The sequence below is a fragment of the Chiloscyllium plagiosum genome, unplaced genomic scaffold (assembly GCF_037043375.1).
Source record: "Chiloscyllium plagiosum isolate Xiang-an unplaced genomic scaffold, Cpla_swu_hap1 HiC_scaffold_50, whole genome shotgun sequence".
Classification (NCBI taxonomy): Eukaryota; Metazoa; Chordata; class Chondrichthyes; order Orectolobiformes; family Hemiscylliidae; genus Chiloscyllium; species Chiloscyllium plagiosum.
Genome location: NW_028270188.1, coordinates 49089104 through 49114060, shown reverse-complemented (window position 1 = coordinate 49114060; position 24957 = coordinate 49089104). Strand labels below are relative to the sequence as shown.

The following is a 24957-nucleotide window of genomic DNA, read 5'->3' as shown; positions in this document are numbered from 1 at the left end:
CCCAAACCCCTTCCCATTCACTCCCACTGTACACAATCCCTATGGACCCAAACCCCTTCCCATTCACTCCCACTGTACACAATCCCAGTGGACACAAACCCCTCCCCATTCCCTCCCACTGTACACAATCCCAACAGACCCATACATCTTCCCATTCCCTCCCACTGTACACAATCCCAATGGACCCAAACCCCTTCCCATTCCCTCCCACTGTACACAATCCCAATGGACACAAAACCCTTCTCATTCACTCCCACTGTACACAATCCCAATAGACACAAAACCCTTCTCATTCACTCCCACCGTACACAATCCCAATGGACCCAAACCCCTTCCCATTCCCTCCCACTGCACACAATCCCAATGTACACAAACCCCTTCCCATTCACTCCCACTGTACACAATCCCAATGGACACAAAACCCTTCTCATTCACTCCCACTGTACACAATCCCAATGGACACAAAACCCTTCTCATTCACTCCCACCGTACACAGTCCCAATGGACCCAAACCCCTTCCCATTCCCTCCCACCGTACACAATCCCAATGGACCCAAACCCCTTCCCATTCCCTCCCACTGTATACAATCCCAATGGACCCTAACCCATTCACATTCCCTCCAACTGTACACAATCCCAATGGACCCTAACCCATTCCCATTCCCTCCCACTGTACACAATCCCAATGGACCCAAACCCCTTCCCATTCCCTCCCACCGTACACAATCCCAATGCACACAAACCCCTTCCCATTCCCTCCCACTGTACACAATCCCAATGGACCCAAACCTCTTCCCATTCCCTCCCACCGTACACAATCACAATGCACACAAACCCATTCCCATTCCCTCCCACTGTACACAATCCCAATGGACACAAACCACTTCCCATTCCCTTCCACTGTACACAATCCCAATGGACACAAACCTTTTCCCATTCCCTCCCACTGTACACAATTCCAATCGTCCCAAACCACTTCCCATTCCCTCCCACTGTACACAATCCCAATGGACCCAAACCCCTTCCCATTCACTCCCACTGTACACAATCCCAATGGACCCAAACCCCTTCCCATTCCCTCCCACTGTACACAATCCCAATGGACCCAAACTCCTTCCCATTCCCTCCCACCGTACACAATCCCAATGCACACAAACCCATTCCCATTCCCTCCCACTGTACACAAACCCAATGGACACAAACCACTTCCCATTCCCTCCCACTGTACACAATCCCAATGGACACAAACCCTTTCCCATTCCCTCCCACTGTACACAATCCCGATGGACCCAAACCCCTTCCCATTCCCTCCCACTGTACACAATCCCGATGGACCCAAACCCCTTCCCATTCCCTCCCACTGTACACAATCCCATTGGACCCAAACCCCGTCCCACTCCCTCCAACCGTACACAATCCCGATGGACACAAACCCATTCCCAGTCCGTCCCACTGTACACAACCCCAATGGACCCAAACCCCTTCCCAATCCCTCCCACTGTACACAATCCCAATGGACCCTAACCCCGTCCCATTCCCTCCCACTGTACACAATCCCGATGGACCCAAACCTCTTCCCATTCCCTCCCACTGTACACAATCCCTATGGAACCGAACCCCTTCCCATTCACTCCCACTGTACACAATCCCTATGGACCCAAACCCCCTCCCATTCACTCCCACTGTACACAATCCCAGTGGACACAAACCCCTCCCCATTCCCTCCCACTGTACACAATCCCAACAGACCCATACATCTTCCCATTCCCTCCCACTGTACACAATCCTAATGGACCCAAACCCCTTCCCATTCCCTCCCACTCTACACAATCCCAATGGACACAAACCCCTTCCCATTCACTCCCACTGTACACAATCCCAATGGACACAAAACCCTTCTCATTCACTCCCACTGTACACAATCCCAATGGACACAAAACCCTTCTCATTCACTCCCACCGTACACAATCAAAATGGACCCAAACCCCTTCCCATTCCCTCCCACTGCACACAATCCCAATGGACACAAACCCCTTCCCTTTCACTCCCACTGTACACAATCCCAATGGACACAAAACCCTTCTCATTCACTCCCACTGTACACAATCCCAATGGACCCAAACCCCTTCCCATTCCCTCCCACTGTACACAATCCCAATGGACCCAAACCCCTTCCCATTCACTCCCACCGTACACAATCCCAATGGACCCAAACCCCTTCCCATTCACTCCCACCGTACACAATCCCAATGGACCCAACCCACTTCCCATTCACTCCCATTGTACACAATCCTAATGGACCCAAACCCCTTCCCATTCCCTCCCACTGTACACAATCCCAATGGATCCAAACCCACTCCCACTTCCTCCCACTGTTCACAATCCCAATGCACCCAAACCCATTCCCATTCCCTCCCACTGTACACAATCCCAATGGACCCTAACCCATTCCCATTCCCTCCCACTGTAAACAAACCCAATGGACCCTAACCCATTCCCATTCCCTCCCACTGTACACAATCCCAATGGACACAAACCCTTTCCCATTCCCTCCCACTGTACACAATCCGAATGGACCCAAATCCCTTCCCATTCCCTCCCACTGCACCCAATCCCAATGGACCCAAAACCCTTCCCATTCCCTCCAACTGTACACATTCCCAATGACCCAAACCACTTCCCATTCACTCCCACTGTACACAATCCCAATGCACCCAAAACCCTTCCCATTCCCACCAACTGTACACATTCCCAATGGACCCAAACCTCTTCCCATTCCCTCCCACTGTACACAACCCCAACGGACACAAACCATTCCCATTCACTCCCATTGTACACATTCCCAATGGACACAAACCCATTCCAATTATCTCCCAATGTACACAATCCCAATGGACACAAACCCCTTCCCATTCGCGTCCACCGTACACAATCCCTATGGACCCTAACCCCTTCCCATTCCCTCCCACTGTACACAATCCCTATGGACCCAAACCCCTTCCCATTCACTCCCACTGTACACAATCCCTATGGACCCAAACCCCTTCCCATTCACTCCCACTGTACACAATCCCAGTGGACACAAACCCCTCCCCATTCCCTCCCACTGTACACAATCCCAACAGTCCCATACATCTTCCCATTCCCTCCCACTGTACACAATCCCAATGGACCCAAACCCCTTCCCATTCCCTCCCACTGTACACAATCCCAATGGACACAAACCCCTTCCCATTCCCTCCCACTGTACACAATCCCAATGGACACAAACCCCTTCCCATTCGCTCCCACGGCACACAATCCCTTGGACACAAACACCTTCCAATTCACTCCCATTGTACACAATCCCAATGAACCCAAACCCCTTCCCATTCCCTCCCACTCTACACAATCCCAATGGACACAAACCCCTTCCCATTCACTCCCACTGTACACAATCCCAATGGACACAAAACCCTTCTCATTCACTCCCACTGTACACAATCCCAATGGACACAAAACCCTTCTCATTCACTCCCACCGTACACAATCCCAATGGACCCAAACCCCTTCCCATTCCCTCCCACTGTACACAATCCCAATGGACACAAACCCCTTCCCATTCACTCCCACAGTACACAATCCCAATGGACACAAAACCCTTCTCATTCACTCCCACTGTACACAATCCCAATGGACACAAAACCCTTCTCATTCACTCCCACCGTACACAATCCCAATGGACCCAAACCCCTTCCCATTCCCTCCCACTGTACACAATCCCAATGGACCCAAACCCCTTCCCAATCCCTCCCACTGTACAAAATCCCAATGGACCCAAACCCCTTCCCATTTCCTCCCACTGTACACAATCCCAATGGACCCAAACCCCTTCCCATTCACTCCCACCGTACACAATCCCAATGGACCCAAACCCCTTCCCATTCACTCCCACCGTACACAATCCCAATGGACCCAACCCACTTCCCATTCACTCCCATTGTACACAATCCTAATGGACCCAAACCCCTTCCCATTCCCTCCCACTGTACACAATCCCAATGGATCCAAACCCACTCCCACTTCCTCCCACTGTTCACAATCCCAATGCACCCAAACCCATTCCCATTCCCTCCCACTGTACACAATCCCAATGGACCCTAACCCATTCCCATTCCCTCCCACTGTAAACAAACCCAATGGACCCTAACCCATTCCCATTCCCTCCTACTGTACACAATCCCAATGGACCCTAACCCATTCCCATTCCCTCCCACTGTACACAATCCCAATGGACCCTAACCCATTCCCTCCCACTGTACACAATCCCAATGGACCCTAACCCATTCCCATTCCCTCCCACTGTACACAATCCCAATGGACACAAACCCCTTCCCATTCACTTCCACTGTACACAATCCCAATGGACACAAACCCCTTCCCATTCACGCCCACTGTACACAATCCCAATGGACCCAAACCCCTTCCCATTTCCTCCCACTGTACACAATCCCAATGGACCCAAGTCCTTTCCCATTCCCTCCCACTGTACACAATCCCAATGGACCCAAACCCCTACCCATTCACTCCCACTGTACACAATCCCAATGGACCCAAAACCCTTCCCATTCACTCCCACTTGTACCCAATCCCAATGGACCCAAACCCTTTCCCATTCCCTTCCACTGTACACTCCCAATGGACCCTAACCCCTTCCCATTCCCTCCCACTGTACACAATCCCAATGGACCCAAACCCTTTCCCATTCCCTCCCACTGTACACAATCCCAATGGACCCAAATCCCTTCCCATTCCCTCCCACTGTACAAAATCCCAATGGACCCGAACCCTTCCCATTCCCTCCAACTGTACACAATCCGAATGGACCCAAATCCCTTCCCATTCCCTCCCACTGCACCCAATCCCAATGGACCCAAAACCCTTCCCATTCCCTCCAACTGTACACATTCCCAATGACCCAAACCACTTCCCATTCACTCCCACTGTACACAATCCCAATGCACCCAAAACCCTTCCCATTCCCACCAACTGTACACATTACCAATGGACCCAAACCTCTTCCCATTCCCTCCCACTGTACACAATCCCAACGGACACAAACCGTTCCCATTCACTCCCATTGTACACATTCCCAATGGACACAAACCCATTCCAATTATCTCCCAATGTACACAATCCCAATGGACACAAACCCCTTCCCATTCGCGTCCACCGTACACAATCCCTATGGACCCTAACCCCTTCCCATTCCCTCCCACTGTACACAATCCCTATGGACCCAAACCCCTTCCCATTCCCTCCCACTGTACACAATCCCTATGGACCCAAACCCCTTCCCATTCACTCCCACTGTACACAATCCCAGTGGACACAAACCCCTCCCCATTCCCTCCCACTGTACACAATCCCAACAGACCCATACATCTTCCCATTCCCTCCCACTGTACACAATCCCCAATGGACCCAAACCCCTTCCCATTCCCTCCCACTGTACACAATCCCAATGGACACAAACCCCTTCCCATTCGCTCCCACTGCACACAATCCCTTGGACACAAACACCTTCCAATTCACTCCCATTGTACACAATCCCAATGAACCCAAACCCCTTCCCATTCCCTCCCACTCTACACAATCCCAATGGACACAAACCCCTTCCCATTCACTCCCACTGTACACAATCCCAATGGACACAAAACCCTTCTCATTCACTCCCACTGTACACAATCCCAATGGACACAAAACCCTTCTCATTCACTCCCACCGTACACAATCCCAATGGACCCAAACCCCTTCCCATTCCCTCCCACTCTACACAATCCCAATGGACACAAACCCCTTCCCATTCACTCCCACTGTACACAATCCCAATGGACACAAAACCCTTCTCATTCACTCCCACTGTACACAATCCCAATGGACACAAAACCCTTCTCATTCACTCCCACCGTACACAGTCCCAATGGACCCAAACCCCTTCCCATTCCCTCCCACTGTACACAATCCCAATGGACCCAAACCCCTTCCCAATCCCTCCCACTGTACACAATCCCAATAGACCCAAACCGCTTCCCATTCCCTCCCACTGTACACAATCCCAATGGACCCAAACCCCTTCCCATTCACTCCCACCGTACACAATCCCAAAGGACCCAAACCCCTTCCCATTCACTCCCACCGTACACAATCCCAATGGACCCAACCCACTTCCCATTCACTCCCATTGTACACAATCCTAATGGACCCAAACCCCTTCCCATTCCCTCCCACTGTACACAATCCCAATGGATCCAAACCCACTCCCACTTCCTCCCACTGTTCACAATCCCAATGCACCCAAACCCATTCCCATTCCCTCCCACTGTACACAATCCCAATGGACCCTAACCCATTCCCATTCCCTCCCACTGTAAACAAACCCAATGGACCCTAACCCATTCCCATTCCCTCCCACTGTACACAATCCCAATGGACCCTAACCCATTCCCATTCCCTCCCACTGTACACAATACCAATGGACCCTAACCCATTCCCATTCCCTCCCACTGTACACAATCCCAATGGACCCTAACCCATTCCCATTCCCTCCCACTGTACACAATCCCAATGGACACAAACCCCTTCCCATTCACTTCCACTGTACACAATCCCAATGGACACAAACCCCTTCCCATTCACGCCCACTGTACACAATCCCAATGGACCCAAACCCCTTCCCATTTCCTCCCACTGTACACAATCCCAATGGACCCAAGTCCTTTCCCATTCCCTCCCACTGTACACAATCCCAATGGACCCAAACCCCTACCCATTCACTCCCACTGTACACAATCCCAATGGACCCAAAACCCTTCCCATTCACTCCCACTTGTACCCAATCCCAATGGACCCAAACCCTTTCCCATTCCCTTCCACTGTACACTCCCAATGGACCCTAACCCCTTCCCATTCCCTCCCACTGTACACAATCCCAATGGACCCAAACCCTTTCCCATTCCCTCCCACTGTACACAATCCCAATGGACCCAAATCCCTTCCCATTCCCTCCCACTGTACAAAATCCCAATGGACCCGAACCCTTTCCCATTCCCTCCAACTGTACACAATCCGAATGGACCCAAATCCCTTCCCATTCCCTCCCACTGCACCCAATCCCAATGGACCCAAAACCCTTCCCATTCCCTCCAACTGTACACATTCCCAATGACCCAAACCACTTCCCATTCACTCGACTGTACACAATCCCAATGCACCCAAAACCCTTCCCATTCCCACCAACTGTACACATTCCCAATGGACCCAAACCTCTTCCCATTCCCTCCCACTGTACACAATCCCAACGGACACAAACCATTCCCATTCACTCCCATTGTACACATTCCCAATGGACACAAACCCATTCCAATTATCTCCCAATGTACACAATCCCAATGGACACAAACCCCTTCCCATTCGCGTCCACCGTACACAATCCCTATGGACCCTAACCCCTTCCCATTCCCTCCCACTGTACACAATCCCTATGGACCCAAACCCCTTCCCATTCCCTCCCACTGTACACAATCCCTATGGACCCAAACCCCTTCCCATTCACTCCCACTGTACACAATCCCAGTGGACACAAACCCCTCCCCATTCCCTCCCACTGTACACAATCCCAACAGACCCATACATCTTCCCATTCCCTCCCACTGTACACAATCCCAATGGACCCAAACCCCTTCCCATTCCCTCCCACTGTACACAATCCCAATGGACACAAACCCCTTCCAATTCACTCCCATTGTACACAATCCCAATGAACCCAAACCCCTTCCCATTCCCTCCCACTCTACACAATCCCAATGGACACAAACCCCTTCCCATTCACTCCCACTGTACACAATCCCAATGGACACAAAACCCTTCTCATTCACTCCCACTGTACACAATCCCAATGGACACAAAACCCTTCTCATTCACTCCCACCATACACAATCCCAATGGACCCAAACCCCTTCCCATTCCCTCCCACTCTACACAATCCCAATGGACACAAACCCCTTCCCATTCACTCCCACTGTACACAATCCCAATGGACACAAAACCCTTCTCATTCACTACCACTGTACACAATCCCAATGGACACAAAACCCTTCTCATTCACTCCCACCGTACACAGTCCCAATGGACCCAAACCCCTTCCCATTCCCTCCCACTGTACACAATCCCAATGGACCCAAACCCCTTCCCAATCCCTCCCACTGTACACAATCCCAATAGACCCAAACCGCTTCCCATTCCCTCCCACTGTACACAATCCCAATGGACCCAAACCCCTTCCCATTCACTCCCACCGTACACAATCCCAATGGACCCAAACCCCTTCCCATTCACTCCCACCGTACACAATCCCAATGGACCCAACCCACTTCCCATTCACTCCCATTGTACACAATCCTAATGGACCCAAACCCCTTCCCATTCCCTCCCACTGTACACAATCCCAATGGATCCAAACCCACTCCCACTTCCTCCCACTGTTCACAATCCCAATGCACCCAAACCCATTCCCATTCCCTCCCACTGTACACAATCCCAATGGACCCTAACCCATTCCCATTCCCTCCCACTGTACACAATCCCAATGGACCCTAACCCATTCCCATTCCCTCCCACTGTACACAATCCCAATGGACCCTAACCCATTCCCATTCCCTCCCACTGTACACAATCCCAATGGACACAAACCCCTTCCCATTCACTTCCACTGTACACAATCTCAATGGACACAAACCCCTTCCCATTCACGCCCACTGTACACAATCCCAATGGACCCAAACCCCTTCCCATTTCCTCCCACTGTACACAATCCCAATGGACCCAAGTCCTTTCCCATTCCCTCCCACTGTACACAATCCCAATGGACCCAAACCCCTACCCATTCACTCCCACTGTACACAATCCCAATGGACCCAAAACCCTTCCCATTCACTCCCACTTGTACCCAATCCCAATGGACCCAAACCCTTTCCCATTCCCTTCCACTGTACACTCCCAATGGACCCTAACCCCTTCCCATTCCCTCCCACTGTACACAATCCCAATGGACCCAAACCCTTTCCCATTCCCTCCCACTGTACACAATCCCAATGGACCCAAATCCCTTCCCATTCCCTCCCACTGTACAAAATCCCAATGGACCCGAACCCTTTCCCATTCCCTCCAACTGTACACAATCCGAATGGACCCAAATCCCTTCCCATTCCCTCCCACTGCACCCAATCCCAATGAACCCAAAACCCTTCCCATTCCCTCCAACTGTACACATTCCCAATGACCCAAATCACTTCCCATTCACTCCCACTGTACACAATCCCAATGGACCCAAAACCCTTCCCATTCCCTCCCACTGTACACAATCCCAATGGACACAAAACCCTTCTCATTCACTCCCACCGTACACAATCCCAATGGACCCAAACCCCTTCCCATTCCCTCCCACTCTACACAATCCCAATGGACACAAACCCCTTCCCATTCACTCCCACTGTACACAATCCCAATGGACACAAAACCCTTCTCATTCACTCCCACTGTACACAATCCCAATGGACACAAAACCCTTCTCATTCACTCCCACCGTACACAGTCCCAATGGACCCAAACCCCTTCCCATTCGCTCCCACTGTACACAATCCCAATGGACTCAAACCCCTTCCCAATCCCTCCCACTGTACACAATCCCAATAGACCCAAACCGCTTCCCATTCCCTCCCACTGTACACAATCCCAATGGACCCAAACCCCTTCCCATTCACTCCCACCGTACACAATCCCAATGGACCCAAACCCCTTCCCATTCACTCCCACCGTACACAATCCCAATGGACCCAACCCACTTCCCATTCACTCCCATTGTACACAATCCTAATGGACCCAAACCCCTTCCCATTCCCTCCCACTGTACACAATCCCAATGGATCCAAACCCACTCCCACTTCCTCCCACTGTTCACAATCCCAATGCACCCAAACCCATTCCCATTCCCTCCCACTGTACACAATCCCAATGGACCCTAACCCATTCCCATTCCCTCCCACTGTAAACAAACCCAATGGACCCTAACCCATTCCCATTCCCTCCCACTGTACACAATCCCAATGGACCCTAACCCATTCCCATTCCCTCCCACTGTACACAATCCCAATGGACCCTAACCCATTCCCATTCCCTCCCACTGTACACAATCCCAATGGACCCTAACCCATTCCCATTCCCTCCCACTGTACACAATCCCAATGGACACAAACCCCTTCCCATTCACTTCCACTGTACACAATCCCAATGGACACAAACCCCTTCCCATTCACGCCCACTGTACACAATCCCAATGGACCCAAACCCCTTCCCATTTCCTCCCACTGTACACAATCCCAATGGACCCAAGTCCTTTCCCATTCCCTCCCACTGTACACAATCCCAATGGACCCAAACCCCTACCCATTCACTCCCACTGTACACAATCCCAATGGACCCAAAACCCTTCCCATTCACTCCCACTTGTACCCAATCCCAATGGACCCAAACCCTTTCCCATTCCCTTCCACTGTACACTCCCAATGGACCCTAACCCCTTCCCATTCCCTCCCACTGTACACAATCCCAATGGACCCAAACCCTTTCCCATTCCCTCCCACTGTACACAATCCCAATGGACCCAAATCCCTTCCCATTCCCTCCCACTGTACAAAATCCCAATGGACCCGAACCCTTTCCCATTCCCTCCAACTGTACACAATCCGAATGGACCCAAATCCCTTCCCATTCCCTCCCACTGCACCCAATCCCAATGGACCCAAAACCCTTCCCATTCCCTCCAACTGTACACATTCCCAATGACCCAAACCACTTCCCATTCACTCCCACTGTACACAATCCCAATGCACCCAAAACCCTTCCCATTCCCACCAACTGTACACATTCCCAATGGACCCAAACCTCTTCCCATTCCCTCCCACTGTACACAATCCCAACGGACACAAACCATTCCCATTCACTCCCATTGTACACATTCCCAATGGACACAAACCCATTCCAATTATCTCCCAATGTACACAATCCCAATGGACACAAACCCCTTCCCATTCGCGTCCACCGTACACAATCCCTATGGACCCTAACCCCTTCCCATTCCCTCCCACTGTACACAATCCCTATGGACCCAAACCCCTTCCCATTCCCTCCCACTGTACACAATCCCTATGGACCCAAACCCCTTCCCATTCACTCCCACTGTACACAATCCCAGTGGACACAAACCCCTCCCCATTCCCTCCCACTGTACACAATCCCAACAGACCCATACATCTTCCCATTCCCTCCCACTGTACACAATCCCAATGGACCCAAACCCCTTCCCATTCCCTCCCACTGTACACAATCCCAATGGACACAAACCCCTTCCCATTCGCTCCCACTGCACACAATCCCTTGGACACAAACACCTTCCAATTCACTCCCATTGTACACAATCCCAATGAACCCAAACCCCTTCCCATTCCCTCCCACTCTACACAATCCCAATGGACACAAACCCCTTCCCATTCACTCCCACTGGACACAATCCCAATGGACACAAAACCCTTCTCATTCACTCCCACTGTACACAATCCCAATGGACACAAAACCCTTCTCATTCACTCCCACCGTACACAATCCCAATGGACCGAAACCCCTTCCCATTCCCTCCCACTCTACACAATCCCAATGGACACAAACCCCTTCCCAATCACTCCCACTATACACAATCCCAATGGACACAAAACCCTTCTCATTCACTCCCACTGTACACAATCCCAATGGACACAAAACCCTTCTCATTCACTCCCACCGTACACAGTCCCAATGGACCCAAACCCCTTCCCATTCCCTCCCACTGTACACAATCCCAATGGACCCAAACCCCTTCCCAATCCCTCCCACTGTACACAATCCCAATAGACCCAAACCGCTTCCCATTCCCTCCCACTGTACACAATCCCAATGGACCCAAACCCCTTCCCATTCACTCCCACCGTACACAATCCCAATGGACCCAAACCCCTTCCCATTCACTCCCACCGTACACAATCCCAATGGACCCAACCCACTTCCCATTCACTCCCATTGTACACAATCCTAATGGACCCAAACCCCTTCCCATTCCCTCCCACTGTACACAATCCCAATGGATCCAAACCCACTCCCACTTCCTCCCACTGTTCACAATCCCAATGCACCCAAACCCATTCCCATTCCCTCCCATTGTACACAATCCCAATGGACCCTAACCCATTCCCATTCCCTCCCACTGTAAACAAACCCAATAGACCCTAACCCATTCCCATTCCCTCCCACTGTACACAATCCCAATGGACCCTAAACCATTCCCATTCCCTCCCACTGTACACAATCCCAATGGACCCTAACCCATTCCCATTCCCTCCCACTGTACACAATCCCAATGGACCCTAACCCATTCCCATTCCCTCCTACTGTACACAATCCCAATGGACACAAACCCCTTCCCATTCACTTCCACTGTACACAATCTCAATGGACACAAACCCCTTCCCATTCACGCCCACTGTACACAATCCCAATGGACCCAAACCCCTTCCCATTTCCTCCCACTGTACACAATCCCAATGGACCCAAGTCCTTTTCCATTCCCTCCCACTGTACACAATCCCAATGGACCCAAACCCCTACCCATTCACTCCCACTGTACACAATCCCAATGGACCCAAAACCCTTCCCATTCACTCCCACTTGTACCCAATCCCAATGGACCCAAACCCTTTCCCATTCCCTTCCACTGTACACTCCCAATGGACCCTAACCCCTTCCCATTCCCTCCCACTGTACACAATCCCAATGGACCCAAACCCTTTCCCATTCCCTCCCACTGTACACAATCCCAATGGACCCAAATCCCTTCCCATTCCCTCCCACTGTACAAAATCCCAATGGACCCGAACCCTTTCCCATTCCCTCCAACTGTACACAATCCGAATGGACCCAAATCCCTTCCCATTCCCTCCCACTGCACCCAATCCCAATGGACCCAAAACCCTTCCCATTCCCTCCAACTGTACACATTCCCAATGACCCAAACCACTTCCCATTCACTCCCACTGTACACAATCCCAATGGACCCAAAACCCTTCCCATTCCCACCAACTGTACACATTCCCAATGGACCCAAACCTCTTCCCATTCCCTCCCACTGTACACAATCCCAACGGACACAAACCAATCCCATTCACTCCCATTGTACACATTCCCAATGGACACAAACCCATTCCAATTATCTCCCAATGTACACAATCCCAATGGACACAAACCCCTTCCCATTCGCGTCCACCGTACACAATCCCTATGGACCCTAACCCCTTCCCATTCCCTCCCACTGTACACAATCCCTATGGACCCAAACCCCTTCCCATTCACTCCCACTGTACACAATCCCTATGGACCCAAACCCCTTCCCATTCACTCCCACTGTACACAATCCCAGTGGACACAAACCCCTCCCCATTCCCTCCCACTGTACACAATCCCAACAGACCCATACATCTTCCCATTCCCTCCCACTGTACACAATCCCAATGGACCCAAACCCCTTCCCATTCCCTCCCACTGTACACAATCCCAATGGACACAAACCCCTTCCCATTCGCTCCCACTGCACACAATCCCTTGGACACAAACACCTTCCAATTCACTCCCATTGTACACAATCCCAATGAACCCAAACCCCTTCCCATTCCCTCCCACTCTACACAATCCCAATGGACACAAACCCCTTCCCATTCACTCCCACTGTACACAATCCCAATGGACACAAAACCCTTCTCATTCACTCCCACTGTACACAATCCCAATGGACACAAAACCCTTCTCATTCACTCCCACCGTACACAATCCCAATGGACCCAAACCCCTTCCCATTCCCTCCCACTCTACACAATCCCAATGGACACAAACCCCTTCCCATTCACTCCCACTGTACACAATCCCAATGGACACAAAACCCTTCTCATTCACTCCCACTGTACACAATCCCAATGGACACAAAACCCTTCTCATTCACTCCCACCGTACACAATCCCAATGGACCCAAACCCCTTCCCATTCCCTCCCACTGTACACAATCCCAATGGACCCAAACCCCTTCCCAATCCCTCCCACTGTACACAATCCCAATGGACCCAAACCCCTTCCCATTCCCTCCCACTGTACACAATCCCAATGGACCCAAACCCCTTCCCATTCACTCCCACCGTACACAATCCCAATGGACCCAAACCCCTTCCCATTCACTCCCACCGTACAATCCCAATGGACCCAACCCACTTCCCATTCACTCCCATTGTACACAATCCTAATGGACCCAAATCCCTTCCCATTCCCTCCCACTGTACACAATCCCAATGGATCCAAACCCACTCCCACTTCCTCCCACCGTTCACAATCCCAATGCACCCAAACCCCTTCCCATTCACTCCCACTGTACACAATCCCAGTGGACCCAAACCCCTTCCCATTCACTCCCACTGTACACAATCCCAATGGACCCAAACCCCTTCCCATTCACTCCCACCGTACAATCCCAATGGACCCAACCCACTTCCCATTCACTCCCACTGTACACAATCCCAATGCACCCAAAACCCTTCCCATTCCCACCAACTGTACACATTCCCAATGGACCCAAACCTCTTCCCATTCCCTCCCACTGTACACTATCCCAACGGACACAAACCATTCCCATTCACTCCCATTGTACACATTCCCAATGGACACAAACCCATTCCAATTATCTCCCAATGTACACAATCCCAATGGACACAAACCCCTTCCCATTCGCGTCCACCGTACACAATCCCTATGGACCCTAACCGCTTCCCATTCCCTCCCACTGTACACAATCCCTATGGACCCAAACCCCTTCCCATTCCCTCCCACTGTACACAATCCCTATGGACCCAAACCCCTTCCCATTCACTCCCACTGTACACAATCCCAGTGGACACAAACCCCTCCCCATTCCCTCCCACTGTACACAATCCCAACAGACCCATACATCTTCCCATTCCCTCCCACTGTACACAATCCCAATGGACCCAAACCCCTTCCCATTCCCTCCCACTGTACACAATCCCAATGGACACAAACCCCTTCCCATTCGCTCCCACTGCACACAATCCCTTGGACACAAACACCTTCCAATTCACTCCCATTGTACACAATCCCAATGAACCCAAACCCCTTCCCATTCCCTCCCACTCTACACAATCCCAATGGACACAAACCCCTTCCCATTCACTCCCACTGTACACAATCCCAATGGACACAAAACCCTTCTCATTCACTCCCACTGTACACAATCCCAATGGACACAAAACCCTTCTCATTCACTCCCACCGTACACAATCCCAATGGACCCAAACCCCTTCCCATTCCCTCCCACTCTACACAATCCCAATGGACACAAACCCCTTCCCATTCACTCCCACTGTACACAATCCCAATGGACACAAAACCCTTCTCATTCACTCCCACTGTACACAATCCCAATGGACACAAAACCCTTCTCATTCACTCCCACCGTACACAGTCCCAATGGACCCAAACCCCTTCCCATTCCCTCCCACTGTACACAATCCCAATGGACCCAAACCCCTTCCCAATCCCTCCCACTGTACACAATCCCTATGGACCCAAACCCCTTCCCATTCCCTCCCACTGTACACAATCCCTATGGACCCAAACCCCTTCCCATTCACTCCCACTGTACACAATCCCAGTGGACACAAACCCCTCCCCATTCCCTCCCACTGTACACAATCCCAACAGACCCATACATCTTCCCATTCCCTCCCACTGTACACAATCCCAATGGACCCAAACCCCTTCCCATTCCCTCCCACTGTACACAATCCCAATGGACACAAACCCCTTCCCATTCGCTCCCACTGCACACAATCCCTTGGACACAAACACCTTCCAATTCACTCCCATTGTACACAATCCCAATGAACCCAAACCCCTTCCCATTCCCTCCCACTCTACACAATCCCAATGGACACAAACCCCTTCCCATTCACTCCCACTGTACACAATCCCAATGGACACAAAACCCTTCTCATTCACTCCCACTGTACACAATCCCAATGGACACAAAACCCTTCTCATTCACTCCCACCGTACACAATCCCAATGGACCCAAACCCCTTCCCATTCCCTCCCACTCTACACAATCCCAATGGACACAAACCCCTTCCCATTCACTCCCACTGTACACAATCCCAATGGACACAAAACCCTTCTCATTCACTCCCACTGTACACAATCCCAATGGACACAAAACCCTTCTCATTCACTCCCACCGTACACAGTCCCAATGGACCCAAACCCCTTCCCATTCCCTCCCACTGTACACAATCCCAATGGACCCAAACCCCTTCCCAATCCCTCCCACTGTACACAATCCCAATAGACCCAAACCGCTTCCCATTCCCTCCCACTGTACACAATCCCAATGGACCCAAACCCCTTCCCATTCACTCCCACCGTACACAATCCCAATGGACCCAAACCCCTTCCCATTCACTCCCACCGTACACAATCCCAATGGACCCAACCCACTTCCCATTCACTCCCATTGTACACAATCCTAATGGACCCAAACCCCTTCCCATTCCCTCCCACTGTACACAATCCCAATGGATCCAAACCCACTCCCACTTCCTCCCACTGTTCACAATCCCAATGCACCCAAACCCATTCCCATTCCCTCCCATTGTACACAATCCCAATGGACCCTAACCCATTCCCATTCCCTCCCACTGTAAACAAACCCAATAGACCCTAACCCATTCCCATTCCCTCCCACTGTACACAATCCCAATGGACCCTAACCCATTCCCATTCCCTCCCACTGTACACAATCCCAATGGACCCTAACCCATTCCCATTCCCTCCCACTGTACACAATCCCAATGGACCCTAACCCATTCCCATTCCCTCCTACTGTACACAATCCCAATGGACACAAACCCCTTCCCATTCACTTCCACTGTACACAATCTCAATGGACACAAACCCCTTCCCATTCACGCCCACTGTACACAATCCCAATGGACCCAAACCCCTTCCCATTTCCTCCCACTGTACACAATCCCAATGGACCCAAGTCCTTTTCCATTCCCTCCCACTGTACACAATCCCAATGGACCCAAACCCCTACCCATTCACTCCCACTGTACACAATCCCAATGGACCCAAAACCCTTCCCATTCACTCCCACTTGTACCCAATCCCAATGGACCCAAACCCTTTCCCATTCCCTTCCACTGTACACTCCCAATGGACCCTAACCCCTTCCCATTCCCTCCCACTGTACACAATCCCAATGGACCCAAACCCTTTCCCATTCCCTCCCACTGTACACAATCCCAATGGACCCAAATCCCTTCCCATTCCCTCCCACTGTACAAAATCCCAATGGACCCGAACCCTTTCCCATTCCCTCCAACTGTACACAATCCGAATGGACCCAAATCCCTTCCCATTCCCTCCCACTGCACCCAATCCCAATGGACCCAAAACCCTTCCCATTCCCTCCAACTGTACACATTCCCAATGACCCAAACCACTTCCCATTCACTCCCACTGTACACAATCCCAATGGACCCAAAACCCTTCCCATTCCCACCAACTGTACACATTCCCAATGGACCCAAACCTCTTCCCATTCCCTCCCACTGTACACAATCCCAACGGACACAAACCAATCCCATTCACTCCCATTGTACACATTCCCAATGGACACAAACCCATTCCAATTATCTCCCAATGTACACAATCCCAATGGACACAAACCCCTTCCCATTCGCGTCCACCGTACACAATCCCTATGGACCCTAACCCCTTCCCATTCCCTCCCACTGTACACAATCCCTATGGACCCAAACCCCTTCCCATTCACTCCCACTGTACACAATCCCTATGGACCCAAACCCCTTCCCATTCACTCCCACTGTACACAATCCCAGTGGACACAAACCCCTCCCCATTCCCTCCCACTGTACACAATCCCAACAGACCCATACATCTTCCCATTCCCTCCCACTGTACACAATCCCAATGGACCCAAACCCCTTCCCATTCCCTCCCACTGTACACAATCCCAATGGACACAAACCCCTTCCCATTCGCTCCCACTGCACACAATCCCTTGGACACAAACACCTTCCAATTCACTCCCATTGTACACAATCCCAATGAACCCAAACCCCTTCCCATTCCCTCCCACTCTACACAATCCCAATGGACACAAACCCCTTCCCATTCACTCCCACTGTACACAATCCCAATGGACACAAAACCCTTCTCATTCACTCCCACTGTACACAATCCCAATGGACACAAAACCCTTCTCATTCACTCCCACCGTACACAATCCCAATGGACCCAAACCCCTTCCCATTCCCTCCCACTCTACACAATCCCAATGGACACAAACCCCTTCCCATTCACTCCCACTGTACACAATCCCAATGGACACAAAACCCTTCTCATTCACTCCCACTGTACACAATCCCAATGGACACAAAACCCTTCTCATTCACTCCCACCGTACACAATCCCAATGGACCCAAACCCCTTCCCATTCCCTCCCACTGTACACAATCCCAATGGACCCAAACCCCTTCCCAATCCCTCCCACTGTACACAATCCCAATGGACCCAAACCCCTTCCCATTCCCTCCCACTGTACACAATCCCAATGGACCCAAACCCCTTCCCATTCACTCCCACCGTACACAATCCCAATGGACCCAAACCCCTTCCCATTCACTCCCACCGTACAATCCCAATGGACCCAACCCACTTCCCATTCACTCCCATTGTACACAATCCTAATGGACCCAAATCCCTTCCCATTCCCTCCCACTGTACACAATCCCAATGGATCCAAACCCACTCCCACTTCCTCCCACCGTTCACAATCCCAATGCACCCAAACCCCTTCCCATTCACTCCCACTGTACACAATCCCAGTGGACCCAAACCCCTTCCCATTCACTCCCACTGTACACAATCCCAATGGACCCAAACCCCTTCCCATTCACTCCCACCGTACAATCCCAATGGACCCAACCCACTTCCCATTAACTCCCATTGTACACAATCCTAATGGACCCAAATCCCTTCCCATTCCCTCCCACTGTACACAATCCCAATGGATCCAAACCCACTCCCACTTCCTCCCACCGTTCTCAATCCCAATGCACCCAAACCCCTTCCCATTCACTCCCACTGTACACAATCCCAATGGGCCCAAACCCCTTCCCATTCACTCCCACTGTACACAATCCCAATGGACCCAATCCCCTTCCCATTCACTCCCACTGTACACAATCCCAATGTGCCCAAACTCCTTCCCATTCACTCCCACTGTACACAATCCCAATGGACCCAATCCCCTTCCCATTCACTCCCATTGTTCACAATCCCAATGTGCCCAAACCCCTTCCCATTCCCTCCCCCTGTACCCAATCCCAATGGACCCAAACCACTTCCCATTCACTTCCACTGTGCACACTTTCAATGGACCCAAACCCCTTCCCATTCATTCCCACTGTACACAATCCCAATGGACCCAAACCTTTTCCCATTTACTCCCACTGTACACAATCCCAATGGACCTAAACCCCTTCCCATTCATTCCCACTGTACACAATCCCAATGGACCCAAACCCCTTCCTATTCATTCCCACTGTACACAATCCCAATGGATCCAAACCCCTTCCCATTCATTCCCACTGTACACAATCCCAATGGACCCAAACCTTTTCCCATTTACTCCCACTGTACACAATCCCAATGGACCTAAACCCCTTCCCATTCATTCCCACTGTACACAATCCCAATGGACCCAACCCCCTTCCCATTCACTCCCACTGTACACAATCCCAATGGACCCAAACCCCTTCCCATTCACTCCCACTGTACACACTCTCAATGGACCCAAACCCCTTCCTATTCATTCCCACTGTACACAATCCCAATGGACCCAACCCCCTTCCCATTCACTCCCACTGTACACAATCCCAATGGACCCAAACCCCTTCCCATTCACTCCCACCGTACACAATCCCAATGGACCCAAACCCCTTCCCATTCACTCCCACCGTACACAATCCCAATGGACCCAACCCACTTCCCATTCACTCCCATTGTACACAATCCTAATGGACCCAAATCCCTTCCCATTCCCTCCCACTGTACACAATCCCAATGGATCCAAACCCACTCCCACTTCCTCCCACCGTTCACAATCCCAATGCACCCAAACCCCTTCCCATTCACTCCCACTGTACACAATCCCAGTGGACCCAAACCCCTTCCCATTCCCTCCCACTGTACACAATCCCAATGGGCCCAAACCCCTTCCCATTCACTCCCACTGTACACAATCCCAATGGACCCAATCCCCTTCCCATTCACTCCCACTGTACACAATCCCAATGTGCCCAAACCCCTTCCCATTCACTCCCACTGTACACAATCCCAATGGACCCAATCCCCTTCCCATTCACTCCCATTGTTCACAATCCCAATGTGCCCAAACCCCTTCCCATTCCCTCCCCCTGTACCCAATCCCAATGGACCCAAACCACTTCCCATTCACTTCCACTGTGCACACTCTCAATGGACCCAAACCCCTTCCCATTCATTCCCACTGTACACAATCCCAATGGACCCAAACCTTTTCCCATTTACTCCCACTGTACACAATCCCAATGGACCTAAACCCCTTCCCATTCATTCCCACTGTACACAAACCCAATGGACCCAAACCCCTTCCTATTCATTCCCACTGTACACAATCCCAATGGATCCAAACCCCTTCCCATTCATTCCCACTGTACACAATCCCAATGGACCCAAACCTTTTCCCATTTACTCCCACTGTACACAATCCCAATGGACCTAAACCCCTTCCCATTCATTCCCACTGTACACAATCCCAATGGACCCAACCCCCTTCCCATTCACTCCCACTGTACACAATCCCAATGGACCCAAACCCCTTCCCATTCACTCCCACTGTACACACTCTCAATGGACCCAAACCCCTTCCTATTCATTCCCACTGTACACAATCCCAATGGACCCAACCCCCTTCCCATTCACTCCCACTGTACACAATCCCAATGGACCCAAACCCCTTCCCATTCACTCCCACTGTACACAATCCCAATGGACCCAAACCCCTTCCCATTCACTCCCACCGTACACAATCCCAATGGACCCAAACCCCTTCCCATTCATTCCCACTGTACACAATCCCAATGGACCCAAACCCCTTCCCATTCATTCCCACTGTACATATTCCCAATGGACCCAAACCCCTTCCCATGTACATGTTTTGTATTGGCTAAGGATGTCAGTTGATGGGCTATGTGTCAATGAACACACAGCTCTTGAGGGATCCTCGTCAAAAAGTGTAGTGCTGGAAAAACACAGCCGGTCAGGCACTATCCGAGGAGCAGGAGTGTCTGCATTGTGAGCATCAGCTCTTGGTCAGAAATCCTGGTGTGTTCTGTCATGCAATATGTGGGATGGAGCTAGTACAGATCCCAACGGCAGTATATAACACAACGCTTTCCTATTCTGCTGATATCACCACTCCACCAAGGTTCCATTGTGAACGTGCGGGTCCTACCTGTAATGTTCGGCTTCCATGCAGAGCGTCAATTGCAGCCTGCGCTTCTAAATGCGTCTGGAACTTGACAAAGGCACAGCCTGTTCAAACAGAGAACCATTAGCACAGGGCCCAGGAGGGAAAGGCTCACGGATCATGGATCACAGGGCAAGACGCCCTGAGTCTTCAGACTGGCACACGCTCCACTGCAGTCCCACGGGGAGTGGGGGGGGGGGGAGAATGGGGGACTCGCTTCCACGGGGTGTGGGGGGAGAATGGGGGACTCGCTCCCATGGGGAGTGGGGGGGGAATGGGGGACTCGCTCCCATGGGGAGTGGGGGGGGAATGGGGGACTCTCTCCCATGGGGAGTGGGGGGGGAATGGGGGACTCGCTCCCATGGGGAGTGGGGGGGGAATGGGGGACTCGCTCCCATGGGGAGTGCGGGGGGGAGAATGGGGGACTCGCTCCCATGGGGAGTGGGGGGGGAGAATGGGGGACTCGCTCCCACGGGGTGTGGGGGGGGGGGGGAGAATGGGGGACTCGCTCCCACGGGGTGTGGGGGGGGGGAGAATGGGGGACTCGCTCCCACGGGGTGTGGGGGGGGGGGGGAGAATGGGGGACTCGCTCCCACGGGGAGTGGGGGGAGAATGGGGGACTCGCTCCCACGGGGAGTGGGGAATGGGGGACTCGCTCCCACGGGGAGTGGGGGGGATAATGGGGGACACGCTCCCACGGGGAGTGGGGGGGGGAGAATGGGGGACTCGCTCCCACGGGGAGTGGGGGGGGAGAATGGGGGACTCGCTCCCACGGGGAGTGGGGGGGGGAGAATGGGGGACTCGCTCCCATGGGGAGTGGGGGGGGAGAATGGGGGACTCGCTCCCACGGGGAGGGGGGGGGAGAATGGGGGACTCTCACCCATGGGGAGTGGGGGGGGGGGAATGGGGGACTCGCTCCCATGGGGAGTGGGGGGGGAATGGGGGACTCGCTCCCATGGGGAGTGGGGGGGGAATGGGGGACTCGGTCCCACGGGGAGTGGGGGGGGAATGGAGGACTCGCTCCCATGGGGAGTGGGGGGGGGAATGGGGGACTCGCTCCCACAGGGAGTGGGGGGGTGAATGGGGGACTCACTCCCACGGGGAGTGGGGGGGGAATGGGGGACTCGCTCCCATTGGGAGTGGGGGGGTGAATGGGGGACTCGCTCCCACAGGGAGTGGGGGGGTGAATGGGGGACTCACTCCCACAGGGAGTGGGGGGGGGGAATGGGGGACTCGCTCCCACGGGGAGTGGGGGGGGGAATGGGGGACTCGCTCCCATGGGGAGTGGGGGGGGAATGGGGGACTCGCTCCCATGGGGAGTGGGGGGGGAATGGGGGACTCTCTCCCATGGGGAGTGGGGGGGGAATGGGGGACTCGCTCCCATGGGGAGTGGGGGGGGAATGGGGGACTCGCTCCCATGGGGAGTGCGGGGGGGAGAATGGGGGACTCGCTCCCATGGGGAGTGGGGGGGGAGAATGGGGGACTCGCTCCCACGGGGTGTGGGGGGGGGGGGAGAATGGGGGACTCGCTCCCACGGGGTGTGGGGGGGGGGAGAATGGGGGACTCGCTCCCACGGGGTGTGGGGGGGGGGGGAGAATGGGGGACTCGCTCCCACGGGGAGTGGGGGGAGAATGGGGGACTCGCTCCCACGGGGAGTGGGGAATGGGGGACTCGCTCCCACGGGGAGTGGGGGGGATAATGGGGGACACGCTCCCACGGGGAGTGGGGGGGGGAGAATGGGGGACTCGCTCCCACGGGGAGTGGGGGGGGAGAATGGGGGACTCGCTCCCACGGGGAGTGGGGGGGGGAGAATGGGGGACTCGCTCCCATGGGGAGTGGGGGGGGAGAATGGGGGACTCGCTCCCACGGGGAGGGGGGGGGAGAATGGGGGACTCTCACCCATGGGGAGTGGGGGGGGGGAATGGGGGACTCGCTCCCATGGGGAGTGGGGGGGGAATGGGGGACTCGCTCCCATGGGGAGTGGGGGGGGAATGGGGGACTCGGTCCCACGGGGAGTGGGGGGGGAATGGAGGACTCGCTCCCATGGGGAGTGGGGGGGGGAATGGGGGACTCGCTCCCACAGGGAGTGGGGGGGTGAATGGGGGACTCACTCCCACGGGGAGTGGGGGGGGAATGGGGGACTCGCTCCCATTGGGAGTGGGGGGGTGAATGGGGGACTCGCTCCCACAGGGAGTGGGGGGGTGAATGGGGGACTCACTCCCACAGGGAGTGGGGGGGGGGAATGGGGGACTCGCTCCCACGGGGAGTGGGGGGGGGAATGGGGGACTCGCTCCCATTGGGAGTGGGGGGGGAATGGGGGACTCGCTCCCACGGGGAGTGGGGGGGGAATGGGGGACTCGCTCCCACGGGGAGTGGGGGGGGAATGGGGGACTCGCTCCCATGGGGAGTGGGGGGGAATGGGGGACTCGCTCCCATGGGGAGTGGGGGGGGGGGAGTGGGGGACTCACACCTACAGGGAGTGGGGGGAGAATGGGGGCCTCACTCCCACAGGGAGTGGGGGGGGAGAATGGGGGACTCGCTCCCACGGGGAGTGGGGGTGGGGGGGAGAATGGGGGACTCGCTCCCACGGGGAGTGGGGGGAGAATGAGGGGGACTCGCTCCCACAGGGAGTGGGGGGAGAATGGGGGACTCGCTCCCACAGGGAGTGGGGGGAGAATGGGGGACTCGCTCCCACGGGGAGTGGGGGGAGAATGGAGGACTCGCTCCCACGGGGAGTGGGGGGAGAATGGGGGACTCGCTCCCACAGGGAGTGGGGGGGAGAATGGGGGACAGGCTCCCACGGGCAGTGGGGGGAGAATGATGGACTCGCTCCCACGGGGAGTGGTGGGAGAGAATGGGAGACTCGCTCCCACGGGGAGTGGGGGGAGAATGGGAGACTCGGTCCCCTGGGGAGTGGGGGGAGAATGATGGACTCGCTCCCACGGGGAGCAGAAATACCAGCAGGGAGCGGAGGAGCCGAATGGCCTGTTTCTGTGCTGGGGATTGTAGGTCAGGGTGAGGTGAAAGTGGGACCGGACACCACTACCTTTACTGTTCCCGTCAGCTCCTCGCAGGATCGTACACTCCTCGATTGTCCCGTAGGACTCAAACATTTTCCGGACATCTTCATCCGTCTGCTGCTTTCCCAACATTCCAACAAAGAGCTTCCTGTCGTCTGG

At 53.6% G+C, this 24957-nt stretch overlaps 1 protein-coding gene across 1 annotated transcript in view; it reads right to left on the bottom strand.

The window, feature by feature from the left end:
* The window catches only part of LOC148135299 (CUGBP Elav-like family member 3-A), a 108774-nt gene that overhangs the window by 43448 nt on the left and 40369 nt on the right, over nt 1–24957 (bottom strand). Inside the window, exons 3-4 of the mRNA XM_087985108.1 lie at nt 24825–24953; nt 21764–21843 (exon numbers count right to left, since the gene is read on the bottom strand). Coding sequence (XP_087841234.1) covers nt 21764–21843; nt 24825–24953 — 209 coding nt within the window. The remainder of the gene's footprint in view (nt 1–21763; nt 21844–24824; nt 24954–24957) is intronic.